Source organism: Cnephaeus nilssonii, assembly GCF_951640355.1.
Source record: "Cnephaeus nilssonii genome assembly, chromosome: X".
Lineage (NCBI taxonomy): Eukaryota > Metazoa > Chordata > Mammalia > Chiroptera > Vespertilionidae > Cnephaeus > Cnephaeus nilssonii.
In genome coordinates this window covers 26,298,134-26,312,470 of record NC_137071.1, presented here as the reverse complement: position 1 = coordinate 26,312,470, position 14,337 = coordinate 26,298,134, and the positions used below count along the sequence as shown (strand labels likewise).

The window sequence follows — 14,337 nt, the reverse complement described above, 5'->3', positions numbered from 1 at the left end:
ACTCATCCCAGGGTCCTCCTTCTCGCTCTCTGCCACCTCCTCCAGAAACCCACAAGCAGCATAGCACTACCACCGTGCTCGCAGAGGTGACCCTGGAGGCTGGGAGGCGGGTTTGTGGCTGCTGTGGAACTGAGGCCTACTCCGCCACCTCTCAGTGCTATTGTCCCTGGGCCTGGCCCAGATGGGGTCCCCTGGAGAGGCAAGTTCTCCGGCTCCACAGAAGATGCCAGACCAGGAAGCAGCCACTCAAAGGGCAGGTCCACAGTCGCTCGGCTGACTGGGATGTGGCACTCCCACAGTGGGCCGATCCCAGCAGGCCACACCCCCCACCAGTACACAATTTTTGTGCACTGGGCTTCTAGTAATTTAATAATCACTAATGCCTTAAAAATTTTCAGAGATTGGGGTTGATACTTAGAAAAATTACACGAATGCTATGCATCTCTTTTTTCTATTTAAAACTGCATAGAAAAGTTGAAATAGTAATAGAAAATTTTATATTTGTGTGTAAACTCATATCACTATATCAGAACTAGACCTCAATAGATCCTCAGCTATATAATTTTAGGCCAGGATTTCATGCAGTGAGTCATTAACATAAACTTTTATTTGTTCATCCTAGGGAATTCTTTCTCATAATAGCTATATAACATTCCATTTTGAAAATTAAAGTGATTTAAGAAAAAGAATTCTTTAGAATTTTATACATACTTCCTTCCTCTTTCAAGTCCCCCAATCTATTAATTGTCAGAGTTTATGATTTATTTGTTTAATGTTTGAACATTAACGTTGGCAATAACCACATACCTAAGATGGCATCTACTTTATCTTAGTAATGTAAATCGTTATTTGGTTAACATTTTTACCAAATCCTCTATGTACACATATTTTATGTCTTCCTTTTCTATTTCCCTATTCTTCTGTAAATATTTGAGGGCTCTTATTTTCTTGAAAACAATACAAATGAATGTCATTGATCTCAGCATTGGTGAGTAATCATTTAAGATGAATGAGGCAAAATCTGCAATTCAAAATTTACAATATCCTGGTAATGTTTATCGGAGAATTGCAGGTGGAATTTCTCTCTTACTAGTAAGAGTGGGGTTTTTGGTGCACTCCTGGAATAAGAATTTCTGGAGGCCCCCATAGGAGGATTGATATGGTAGAAAGTTTTATTTCTATGGAGTTATATCACTCATTTTCCAAAGTCCCATTTCCTTTAAAGCAGTCCTGGAAAAGGTATTGCTGGATCTTCAGTAGAGTTAGAAGCAAAGTTTGTGTCCAAAGTTTCTGTTCTATGGTGGAATTAAATCTGGCCTAGCATCATCCTAATTTTATTTTATTTTTTAAAAATATGTTTTTATTGATTTCAGAGAGAGCAAGGGAGGGGGAGAGAGATATAGAAACATCAATGATGAGAGAATCATTGATCAGCTTCCTCCTGCACCACTGTGCTGGGGATTGAGCCTGCATCCCAGGCATGTGCCCTGACCAGGAATCAAACCATGACCTCCTGGTTCACAGGTCAACACTCAACCACTAAGCCACACCAGCCAGCCCATCATGCTAATTTTAGTCCATCAGTCCATTGTATGTGGGGTCCACTTAGCTGTGGGCCATGTCAGCGAGTGCAGAGTAAGAGAGTCACCCAAGTCAGGCAGAGCAGCAAGAGAGAACAGAAGGGACTCCTTCTTTCTGGAGCTTATGTATCTGAGATTTTATTCTCTTGCAGTAGTCGAGCCTATTCTGGCCAATGACCTGCTCCCAGGTGTGACTGACAAACAAGCACCCTTTGTAAGTTATTTAGACTTTACAGAACATGTGTCTAAATTGCAGCTTCTCTTTGCACCTTTCCTGTTATCAACCTATATAATAAAAGCCTAATATACTTAGTGTCCAGTCATCCAGTTGGCTGTTCAACCAATCAAAGTGTAATATGCTAATGATATGCTAAGGCTGCTCAACTGCTTGCTATGATGTGCACTGACCACCATGGGGCAGACAGTCGACTGGTCGGCCAATCACTATGACATGCACTGACCACCAGGGGGCAGACGCTCCAACTGGTAAGTTAGCTTGCTGCTGGGGTCCAGCCAATCAGGATTGAGCGAGATGGGTCAGACACACCCTGGAGACCTCCCACAGTTCCTCCCTGGCTGGCCAACCTCCTGCATCCCTCCCTGGCCCCAATTGTGCACCAGTGGGGACCCTTGGCCTAGCCTGCACCCTTTTGCAATCTGGGACCCCTCGTTAGATATCAGAGAGCTGGTTTGAGCCCGACGGTGGAATGACTGGTCGCCATGATGCGCACTGACCACCAGGGGGATGGCACTCAATGCAGGAGCTGCCCCCTGGTGGTCAGTGTGCTCCCACAGTGGGAGCGCCACTCAGCCAGAAGCTGGGCTCATGGCAGTGCTAAGGATGTCAGCTGGACATCCTGCGAGGGCTCCTGGACTGTGAGAGGGTGCAGGCTGGGCTGAGGGATGACCCCCATCCCCGAGTGCAAGAATTTTATGCACCAGGCCTCTAGTATATAATAAAAGCCTAATATGCTAAGTGTCTAGTCATCCAGTCATCTGTTCAACCAATCAAAGTGTAATATGCTAATTATATGCTAAGATGTGCGTATGATGTGCACTGACCACGGCTCACTATGATGTGCACTGACCACCAGGGGGAAGATGCTCTGACTGGTAGGTTAGATTACTGCTGGGGTCTGGCCGATCAGGACTGAGCAAGACACACCAGACATGCCCTGGAGCCCTCCCATGGTCCCTCCCCAGCTGGCCAACCTCCCGCATCCCTCCCTGGCCCTGATCGTGCACTGGTGGGGTCCCTCAGCCTGGCCTGCACCCTCTCACAATCCAGGACACCTCAGGGGATGTCAGAGAGCCAGTTTTAGCCTGATCCTGCAGGCCAAACCAAGGAACCCCACTTGTGCAAGAATTCATGCACTGGGCCTCTAGTTAATTAATAACTGGGTTAATTATAACAGTATCAGTAACTGCATTCAAACTTCAATGACTGTGTTGGATATGGTCATTTTTAATATTGATTAAGTAAACATTTAATGTTTTTCATTTTCCTTCATATTTTGAATCATTTGAAATAAGAATTTCTAGTGTTTTTTCTATTAGTTTGGCATTCAAAAGGACTAAAGAAGTATAAAGGGAATTTATTGTGCTTTTAAATCTTACATAAAAATATTTACAATATGCATCCTATACAAAACCCAAATAAATTTGACCTTTATAAAACATTTGTAACTTACTTCTTAAAGGTGGGTGATACGACCTTTGATTTTTTAGAAGTTTGGCATAAAAATACAAGTAGCTTTCTACTTTTCACCATGACATTATCAACAAGAAGCTGTGAAAGAATTCATTTCACATGTGGCATAAGTGCTTAGAATGGCTAAGTACATGTACCTACTAACATAGTGTTCCATAAATATTCGTTTTTATTTCTTCTCCTTTCCAGCCTTTATCTTCCCTGCTGGAAAGTAGAATTCAAGTACTTCTAGGTTCAAAAGTTGCCTATATCCCACAATTCACAATAGCTAATATTTGGAAACAGCCTAAGTGCCCATCAGCAAATGAGTGGATTAAAAACTGTGGTGCATCTACACAATGAAATACTATGCTGCTGTAAAAACGAAGGAACTCTTACCATTTGCAACAGCATGGATGGACCTGGAGAGCATTTTGCGAAGCGAAATAAGCCAGTTGGAGAAAGATAAATATCACATGATCTCACTCATTTGTGGAATATAATGAACAACATAAACTGATAAACAAAAACAGATCCAGAGACATAGAAGCATCGAACAGATCATCAAACCTCAGAGGGAAGGCAGAGGAGGGTGAGGGGTGGGGTAAGAGATCAACCAAAGGACTTGTATCCATGCATATGAGCATGACCAATGAACACAGAAAATAGGGGGGTGGGGACATGTGCTGGGAGATGGGAGTGGGCAGGCAGAGGTCAATGGGGGAAAAAGGAGACATATGTAAAACTTTCAACAATAAAGAATATATTTATTAAAAAGTTGCAGGTCGGTTTACTGGACACATGCACTTTCATTGTCATTTTATAACTAGTCTATGGGAAGCACAATGAAGTGGTTGGGAAAACAGTGGTCCTTTAGTCACAGTTTCTCAGTTACTAACAGGCTAACTCAATCACTAACCTTGAGAAATTAAACCTCTCTCTAACTTAATTTTAGTAAAATAGTAATAATAAAATTTGCTTAAGCTTCCTCATCAATAAGTTAGATTGATACTCTGATAAGTGTGACAGTTGAAATATATTATTATGTGGGGTGTGGGGGGGCAATGGTAAGATATGTACACATATAATACCTTAATAAAAATCAATAAAATGAAAAAAAATATATATTTATATATTATTATTACTATGTCCTGTAAAATACATATGAATAACATGTGTAGATTTTAGTAGGGGTGATATATTTGGCATATAATTGATGTAACATATACTCTTCAGTATATAGTTATGGTAAATATATATTTAATTTTCTTAATTTAAAATATTTATTGTTGAGAGCATTACAGATGTGCCCCCTTTCCCCCCAATTACCCCCCTCCACCTAGTTCCCACTCTGCTACAGGCCTTCACCACCATATTGTCTGTGACTATAAGGTACTCTATATCATATATAATAAAAGCCTAGTTGGTGTCTCGTGACATTGTCATAAGATGGCTGCCGTGACACCATCACAAGATGGCCACCACAAGATGGCCATCACAAGATGGTCACCACAAGATGGCAGGAAGGGGAGGGCAGTTGGGGACAACCCAGCCTTCAGTGGAGGGCAATTTGCTGTGATCAGGCTGGCAGGGAGGGCAGTTGCAGGTGACCAGGCCTGCAGGGGAGGGCAGTTGGGGGAGATCAGGCAGGCAGGGGAGCAGTTAGGTGTCAATCAGGCCAGCAGGGGAGTGGTTAGGGGGCAATCAGGCTGGCAGGCAGGTGAGCAGTTTGGAGCCAGCTGTCCCGGATTATGAGAGGGATGTCCGACTGCCAGTTTAGGCACAATCTCACAGCAGTCAGACATCCTCCAAGGGGTCCCAGATTGGAGAGGGTGTAGGCCGGACTGAGGGACACACACACACACACACACACACACACACACCCTTTCATGAATTTCATGCACCGGACCTCTAGTATGAATATTAGATCTTTGGTTAATCTCTCCCTACCCTCTCTCCCCCCTCTCTTTGAGATTCATTAGTCTGTTTCATGTTTCCATGCCTCTGGTTCCATTTTATTCTTCAGTTTATTTTGTGCATTAGATTCCTTGCTTGTTTATTTTAATTTTTAGATTCAATTCTTGATAGATATCTATATATTGCCATTTTATTGTTCATATTTTTATTTCTTCTTCTTTTCTTTTTCTCCTTCTTCTTACCTCCTCCTACTCCTCCTCCTCCTCCTCCTCCTCCTCCTCCTCCCCCTCCTTCTTCTTCTTCTTCTTCTTCTTCTTCTTCTTCTTCTTCTTCTTCTTCTTCTTCTTCTTCTTCTTCTTGAATGCCTATCATCATTTCAAGTAATACTGGTTTGGTGGTGATGAACTCCTTTAGCTTTTTCTTGTCTGTGAAGCTCTTTATTTGACCTTCAATTCAAAATTATAAATTTACTGGACAGAATAATCTTGATTGTAGGTCCTTGCTATTCATCACTTTGAATATTTCTTGCCACTCCCTTTTGGCCTGCAAAGTTTCTGTTGGGAAATCAGCTGCAGTTATATGGGCACTCCCTTGTAGGTAACTAGCTGCTTTTCTCTTGCTGCTTTTAAGATCCTCTCTTTGTCTTTAACCCTTGGCATTTTAATTATGATGTGTCTTGGTATGGGCCTCTTTGGGTTATATTTTATCCCCATATTAGAGAATATGGGTATCAATGCTCTGTTTTCAGGGTGGGTCTTACAAGAACTAGAGATTAAATAACGGGAAAGGGTATATTAAATAATTAATTCACAAAAACAAAATGTTCAAAAGCAAGTAAGAGAGTTTCATAATTCATTATGATAGAATTAATAAAGAACAGATGATCTGTACTTCTATTTGTTTTTATTAAAATATGTAAGAAAAATTTAAGGACAAAAAGGCAAGTGGGCCGAAACCGGTTTGGCTCAGTGGATAGAGCGTCGGCCTGCGGACCGAAAGGTCCCAGGTTTGATTCCGGTCAGGGGCATGTACCTTGGTTGTGGGCACATCTCCGGTAGGGGGTGTGCAGGAGGCAGCTGGTCGATGTTTCTCTGTCATCATCGATGTTTCTAGCTCTCTATCCCTCTCCCTTCCTCTCTGTAAAAAAATCAATAAAATATATTTTAAAAAAGGCAAGTGGTTATTATTCTCAAGAAACCTTGATTTTTCATTATTTTTAAAGAATCCATATATATATACACACACACACTAATAAAAGATGCAAATTGACCATACCTTCACAACACCCACCAGCCAATCAGGAGTGAGTATGCAAATTAACCCAACAAAGATGGGGTTAATTTGCATACACTGGTGCTGAGTGGCTGGGGCAGGACGTTTGCGTCATCACCATGGTGATGACGCAGGCATTCCGCAATGCCCCAGCCGCTCTGGGCCTCTGGGCAGTCTGGGAAGGCAGAAAGGCAGCTCCAGGCCAGAGCAAAAAGGCAGCACCGGCCGAAGCGAAGCAGTGCTGGCAGCCAGGGGAAGGAAGGCCCATTCTTGCATGAATCTTCGTGCATCAGGCCTCTAATATATATATATATCTTTATTGATTTCAGAGAGGAAGGGAGAGGGAAAGAGAGATAGAAATATCAATGATGTGAGAGAATCATTGATTAGCTGCCTGTTGCAGGTCCCCTACTGGGGATCAAGCCCGCAACCCAAGCATGTGCCCTTGACCAGAATCAAACCTGGGATCCTTCAGTCCACAGTCTGATGCTCGATCCACTGAGCCTAACAAGCTAGGGCAAGAAACCTTGTTATTTTTAAAAGGATCCACATTATAAAATAAACACTAGACCAGCCCTTCTAAAAAATGACTTTAAATCCATGCTTTTCTCTGGACAAAGAGAAATCAAATACTATTTTATTTTATTATCTGCCCCTATCTTACAATGGTCTACTTTTCCTATTCTCAGATTGGTAGCTTTATATTTATATTACCTCAAACTAATCTCACTACGTTTGTTCATTTGTTCTGAGAATGTCACATTCTGAAAATGTTTCCACAATGGAAGTAGAGTTTATGCAATTAATTGCATGTTTAATTGGGATTGAACCTAAGATTGAAGTAGAACATTAATCAGCACATTGTTTTAGCTCTCTTTTTTCAGGTTGGAAAACATGATTTTTCTAGTGTGTTCTTGTTTAATGCCAAATAATATAGTATCCACTTGAAAATTAAAACACACCACTAATTAAGCAACTTAAAAAAAACACAAAATGCAATACTTAGCTGGGTTGGGATGCTGGGTGAAAAAGATGAACACATCTGCCAAATGTATATATTTTACAACTGTTGCATAATTTAAATCCTGGGAGAATTTGATTCATGTTACTCACTGTTTCCTCCACTGGCACTACATCTAATAGAGAAACCATATATCTTAAACTTTTATAGGGAAAACACTGACCTATTTTTGCTCATATGTGGAATCTAATGAACCAAATTAACAAACAAAACAAAAATAAACTCAGATTTGGAAGAGAGTGACAGTTGTCAGAGGGGAAGTGACAGTTGTCACAGTGACAACTGTCAGAGGGAGCTGGGTGAAAAAGGTAAAGAAATTAAGCAAAAAAATAAAAAATAAAAAAGCCCACCAGTGTGGTTTAGCAGTTGAGCATCAGCCAGAAATGAGGTCTCCAGTATTATTCTTGATTAAGGCAGTGCCCAGGTTGCAGGCTCAATCCCCAGTAGGGGGCATGCAGGAGGCAGCCGATCAATGATCTTCCTCTCTCATTGATGTTTCTATCTCTCCCTTCCTCTCTCCCAAAAATCAATCAAAATATTTAAAAAACAAAACTCATAGACACAGACAATAGTATGGTGATTACCAGAGGGAAGGGGACATGGGTGGAAGTAGGAGAAGGTAAAGGGGGATAAATAGTGATGGGAGGAGATTTGACTTGGGATGGTAAACACACAATACAATATACAGACAATGTATTATAGGATTGTACACCTGAAATATGTATAATTTTATTAACAAATGTCATCTTAATACATTCAATTAAAATAAATAAATACATAAATAAATAAATACTTTTCCATAATACAGATGATATTTCATCTTCTTTGGCCTTATTCCTTTATGTTTTTCTCAATTGAGTCAGGATTCAGGTAGAGAAGAAGAGTGCTATTTAAAAAAAAATAGTGAGGATGCTTGATTGACCTGAGCTAGGTCAATAGGATTATATTTCCTGGGATTTTGAGTCTTTACAAACAGAGGGGCCAAATTTTGTTTGAGCAGGGTTATCTGTAAGCTGTGCCCTGGAGAGAAAGATGGAGAAATTACCAGAAAAAAGAAAAATCATGTATAAAATATTGCTATTAGTTCATGAATAAGTTAGCTACCTCGAAAGAAAGTTTTGGTAGTCCAAAGTATGCTTGTGATAAGAAAATCGTGTTGTTTATAAAAGTGAATAAGAGGTGATTAAACACTTGGGAGGGGGAGCAAAAAAAAAAAAAAAAAAACACACACATAAAAATAAAACCACAGTCCTGGGTAGGGAAAATAATTTTTTCTAAACATAAGTTTAAACCTTCAAAAAACATTATAGACACATTTATTGGTAGTTTTAAAAAGTAGTAAGAAGTTACTTTTCAATAACCATTCTGTCAGGGAAGAAAATTGCATCCTGAGGGCAAATTGCAATTATTAACAAAGATTTTGACTCAGAGAAAATGGTGTGGATCTATACTCATGTTTCAGTCTGTGAAGGGGAAAAAAAAAAAAAAAACCTTTCCAGATGCCTTGCTTATTAAGCTAGTTATGCATTTCACTGCAGGTTGTAAAGTAGTAGAACATGCACAAGGGGCTCATAAGCATATTTTAGAGTGAGGGAATATCATTTACACCGTTTTTATATTGTCAATATCACCCCAGAGATTAAGGTTAAGTTTAAACTACTATAAATCTACAGTTTGCTCGCCTTTGTATAATTTCAGTTTTAATTGAATGAGACCCACATCAATGAATATATGATTAAGAAATAAGCCTAATAAAATAATACTTTTATTGCACACAGATTTATTAAAATCTTGGACATATATAGCACAGCAACATACTATAAAGCTAGTTTGTGGTTTACAGTGAATTTCATTGAGTAGATATTAGATTTGCTTTTTGTTGGAATGAAATTTTGATACAGTATTTTTTATTTTTTTCTTTGCAGCCTGAACACTGATGCCAGAACTCCAACTAATCATAGGAGCTAATAGGGTGCTGTAGCAGTTACTTGCTTATCTAGTGTAATTCTTTAGAATTCATACTCAAATTCTTAAAATATGGAAGGAACCGCCAATTACTGTTTGTTCATTACCAGTAAATAGAACTTTGCACGTACAGGAAAAATGTACTAGAGAATGAGCTTTACACATTTTTAGCAGATAATCATAATGATGATTAATTATGATATTTTACACTTCTATAATCCCTTTCTTCTATGGAATTCATAGTGCTTCAAAAGATTATCATGTTAATCCACACAATATCTTAGTGCAGTGGTCGGCAAACTCATTAGTCAACAGAGCCAAATATCAACAGTACAACAATTGAAATTTCTTTTGAGAGCCAAATTTTTTAAACTTAAACTTCTAACGCCACTTCTTCAAAATAGACTCGCCCAGGCCGTGGTATTTTGTGGAAGAGCCACACTCAAGGGGCCAAAGAGCCACATGTAGCTTGCGAGCCGCAGTTTGCCGACCACGGTCTTAGTGAGTTAAGAAAGTGAAATAATTTTTAAGACAGAAAATGCTATTTCTAAATGACATGGCAGAAATAAAAATGTAGATATAACCACTTCAAACTCTGATTACTATGAAATAGTTTTATATTTGGCTGACCTGGAATTTAACAGGAATTATGTGAGGAGGTAATTCATTTGTGCAAATGATGAATATATGTTATGACTGCGTTAGCGCTCACCTTTCTAAAAGATGCACATTGCTTGTAGTGCTCTCTAAGGGAATATAGAGAGCTCTAGTTTGTAGTTATTACCATGCCTAGTTTTTCCTTTAATCTGTTGGTGGTGGAGCAACTCAACCAATCCCTTTCTACTAGCACATTCCTAATCTGTAAAGAAGGCAATGATATAACCACATACCCGAGTTACTAAAAATACCCCTTTAATTCTTTTCTGATCTCATCCCTTATTCAATTCTGCTTCATCTGTATTAAGCTATCATCAAGCAAACAGCTGAAAAATATATAGGCATAAGAAAGGAGAAAGGCAAATATGATGGGTCAGTCTCATCATAGATATTTTCCATTTTTCACCTTCTGCTCTACACATGGCAAGGTGCCTAAAATGTTCCAGTGATTAGAACCAAATGGGTTGTTTGGCTTGAATTATCCAGGAAATGGCCTCACATATTTTTTAAGTGTTTATTTAATGGAGACTTGGCCAAAGGCTGGTTGCTAATACCTGTTCTCATCATTTTTATGCTTCCTAAGAATCTAATAGAATAGTATTACAATGTGTTAAATGTTACTCTAGTGATTAAAAAGATTCAGTGCCCCTCCTAAAGTTCCCTCCTTACACAAGCAAAATGTAATCCATTGTTATTTTTATATCTGCCTGAGAATTAAGTTGTAACAGAAGCACCACTTATCTTATGTAAAAGGGCAATAATAATCAGTTCTCTGTAGCACTACATGCAGTTTCTGCTGAGATGGCCACCTACCCTACACACTTCTAAATATTACATTAATTTATATCAATATGATATTCCAGTTGTTCCATGATCTGAAGGAATTTCTTCTATGGCACAGGCATTTGGCTTCAGGTGCTCTCTACAGACTGTAGAAAGTCTACTTGTGTAGAGTAGGTGGGCTGTTTTAACTGAAATCAGTGTAATAATGCAAATTAGAAATAAACCATGAAGGACTGATGCAAATAATTTTTTAATTTAATTAAAAATATTAATACCAAATATCTGAAGTGAATAACACAGATGCATGGTTAAAAATAACCATATATGTCTCATTACTTGATAAGCAAGCAACATATATTGAACTATAGGGGAAATTGAACAGAATTTTCAAATTAAGTCACTTAAAAACAAACTAGTGTCTTTTTATAAATAGGTATGTTTAATTGACTTTGGTTGAACTATAACAAATACTCATGTGTTTTCTTCTGGCCTTTATGACACCTAATTTTAGCATTTTCCTTTTAATTAGCTTCAAATACATATCACAGAAGGCAAGTCTCACATTTATTTAAATTTGGTACTGTCAGGTGTGGCCCTTTGGAGATAACTCAACTGATCAGCAGAGGCTCATCTCCTGTGTCATGGGGTTTGCCTATGTCAGGCAGTACTTGTGCTAAGGGAAGGACTGTTTGGGCTTTCATTTTTACTTTTACAATGGTCACATTTATGTGTATCAAATTTCCCCTTTTACTTATCTAATAAATTTTAAAGCAATAAACTGTCAGTTCTCCACAAATATCAGTGTGTGTCCCTCCTTGTAAGTTCCCAAGCTCCCTAACATTCCTCCAGAGAGGCTTTGTTCCTTGCTCCTCCTGATCTTTAATCTTGTTTACATGGAAAATGCATATTAGATCATCTCTGTTTAGAGCTCAAGTACAAACCCCCTTAAAAACATGAAACATTTAACTACTAATTAGCTGATTTCTAATGAAATGAGCATGCCGGGTTTGGATTGATATTCAGCCATAGCTCTCCTCTGTTTATGTTTCAAGATGTTTTTGTTTTATCTAGGAGTTTACTTTGACAGCTACTACTAAATGATAAATCACTCATATTATAGCTGAAATGCATTTTGAAATTGAAATGTGGTAAACTTAGAGATTGCTCCAAGATTCAGTGTCAGTTAGCAGGTCAATATTGGCTCCTCCCTATGATCACTCTGCTTTGGTATATGTAAAACAATAACAGAATCTGTGTCAACATTATACAGCATGCTACACAAAAGTCTATTTTGCTACTATTCTCTAAGTTAAGAGAAAAAGTTTTGTTACTATGAAATCTCAATTTAATTGTATTCTGGGTAGAAAAATTCATTCATATTAATACTGTCTTCTTTTTGCTGGCCTAGTTTTTCTTTGGATTTTTGAGCTGCTGTGGAAAGAGTTCCTGATAAGCCTTATAAACTGGCACATTTAATGAAGGATGTGGACAGAAATGTTTGTCTTTTTTATAAGAAGTATAATTAAAAATAAAAAGGAGGGATATTTTAAGAAATTTCATTTTTCTAAAGGACAAATGATGATTGCTTTTTGACATTTGTTCTACATTTATGTACCTTTTTTACAGGATATATTTTTGTTTTTTCATTGCTTTCAAGTTTGTAATGTTCACAATTTGTATGGCATGATTTAAGTTTTAGCTACATTGTATACCTTTCAATCATGGTAAAATGACTGTCTGCCATTTGATGTTGAAGAACTTTCCTTTGACATTTAGGTTTTGTATGCAGAGGATGATGTAGACTGGAAAACTGAGCAACTATCCAGTGAATTTTATCAAAATGAATATTCTCAGATGCCACACAGGAGTCTGAACATTCTCCAGCTGTGGCTGATGACTAGACAGTTTCCAAAACTTCAAGTTTTGTTTTCTTCTGGTCACTGGAAAAGTTCAGATAAATTCCATAGGCTCTTTGTCTGGTTGCCCTCTAATGAAGTCTGACCCTCCAGGCCATCTGACCAACATAAACACAAATTCCTTTATTCTTCTATTCCTTACCACATCTTTATTTTTGGCTCAGTGGTACTCTCCACAGAATTCCCCTGACACTCCATAATACCTTCTACACAAAAGAATAACTATTTTAAAGATAGTATATACAAGGCTTAAAAAGGATATATTTTCCTCCTGACAATGCTAAGTTTTGACAAGATTGGACTTAATATTTTAGAGTAGACATATCAGTTCAACAATGATAATGCAAATCTCCTTTATAGGTGAAGATGATACATTTAACCCACAAAAATAGACTTTTAGTGTTTCTTAAGCATGAGTGATGGATTTGTACTGATCATCCACCGTTTCTTTTCTGTTTTTTTCTTTTTTTTTTGACCAATTTTTATGAGGTTGTTGGCTAGAAAGTCAGGCCATAACCCATGACTATGGAAGAGAGAAAGGTTAGACAAAAAGGGGTAGATTCATTTTTTGAAAAATTTTCCAATTATAGTTTTACCCACACCATCAAATATTTTCTAACTCTAGAATTGTATGCATTCATTTGATTACCAACATTTAAATAGATACTGACTTGACCAAACACTGATTAAAATAATAATCAGAACTATTCTCCCTTCATGCAGTATGCACAGTTTTTAGGGTTAACCTGGGGAGAGGAAATTCTAAATGTACAAATCAGACATTACCTTACATCATGAGTGGATACTCCTTTCTCTCTGTTTTGGTAAAGGCTAGGGATCTCAAATATACCATTATGTACAAAAGCCAAAGTAATGCAGAGGCAACACAATTTATGAAAAAACCCATCAGTCTTCAATGTCTCCAGTGCTGTGGAAAGAAGAGAAGCTGTATCATGAAACTTGAGGCATCTTTGAAAACTGGCATATTGACATATAGAAATGTTAAGCAATTTAAAATTTTACCAGTAATAAACCAAGCCAGTTACATCAGATCATTTAGGTTTCTAAAGGTAGAAATTGTGTTTTTAAGCACATATCAGAATTATTCCTCAGAAGAACTAACTTGTTTTCTTTCTTTTTTTTAAGGAGGTAACTGTTACTGTTTAGCAATGTCACAACTGTTTTATTCAGCCTGAAATGTCCTCACTGGCTTTACATTAATGAAGATGCTTGTGATTACAGTTTATCTCTGGAACTCCACAACATGGAGTTATTTCAGTTATGTTTATCAGCAAAATTTTGTTTACTAAAACAGCTATTCAGTCTAATTATAAAAAAGGAATGTGTGTGCATTTTAAAAGTAATGATGTGAACTTGTCCTCGCATTAGATTGACCCGTTTAAGAATATGAGCTAAATTCTTATGGTTTAAGTAATCTGACCATATTTGATGCTTTTCTATGTTCACTTCAGCTTGGCCTTTTGTCTTTAAAAGAAAAAATGTGGTATTGTGTTAGAGACTAGAAATTTATATGTA

At 37.9% G+C, this 14,337-nt stretch overlaps 1 protein-coding gene across 1 annotated transcript in view; it reads left to right on the top strand.

The window, feature by feature from the left end:
- DACH2 (dachshund family transcription factor 2) overlaps positions 1 to 13,997 on the top strand; it is a gene marked incomplete at both ends in the record, with an annotated part of 865,383 nt that extends 851,386 nt beyond the window's left edge. The window contains one exon of the mRNA XM_079765880.1: positions 13,948 to 13,997. Coding sequence (XP_079622006.1) covers positions 13,948 to 13,997 — 50 coding nt within the window. The remainder of the gene's footprint in view (positions 1 to 13,947) is intronic.
- Positions 13,998 to 14,337: the final 340 nt, after the last annotated feature.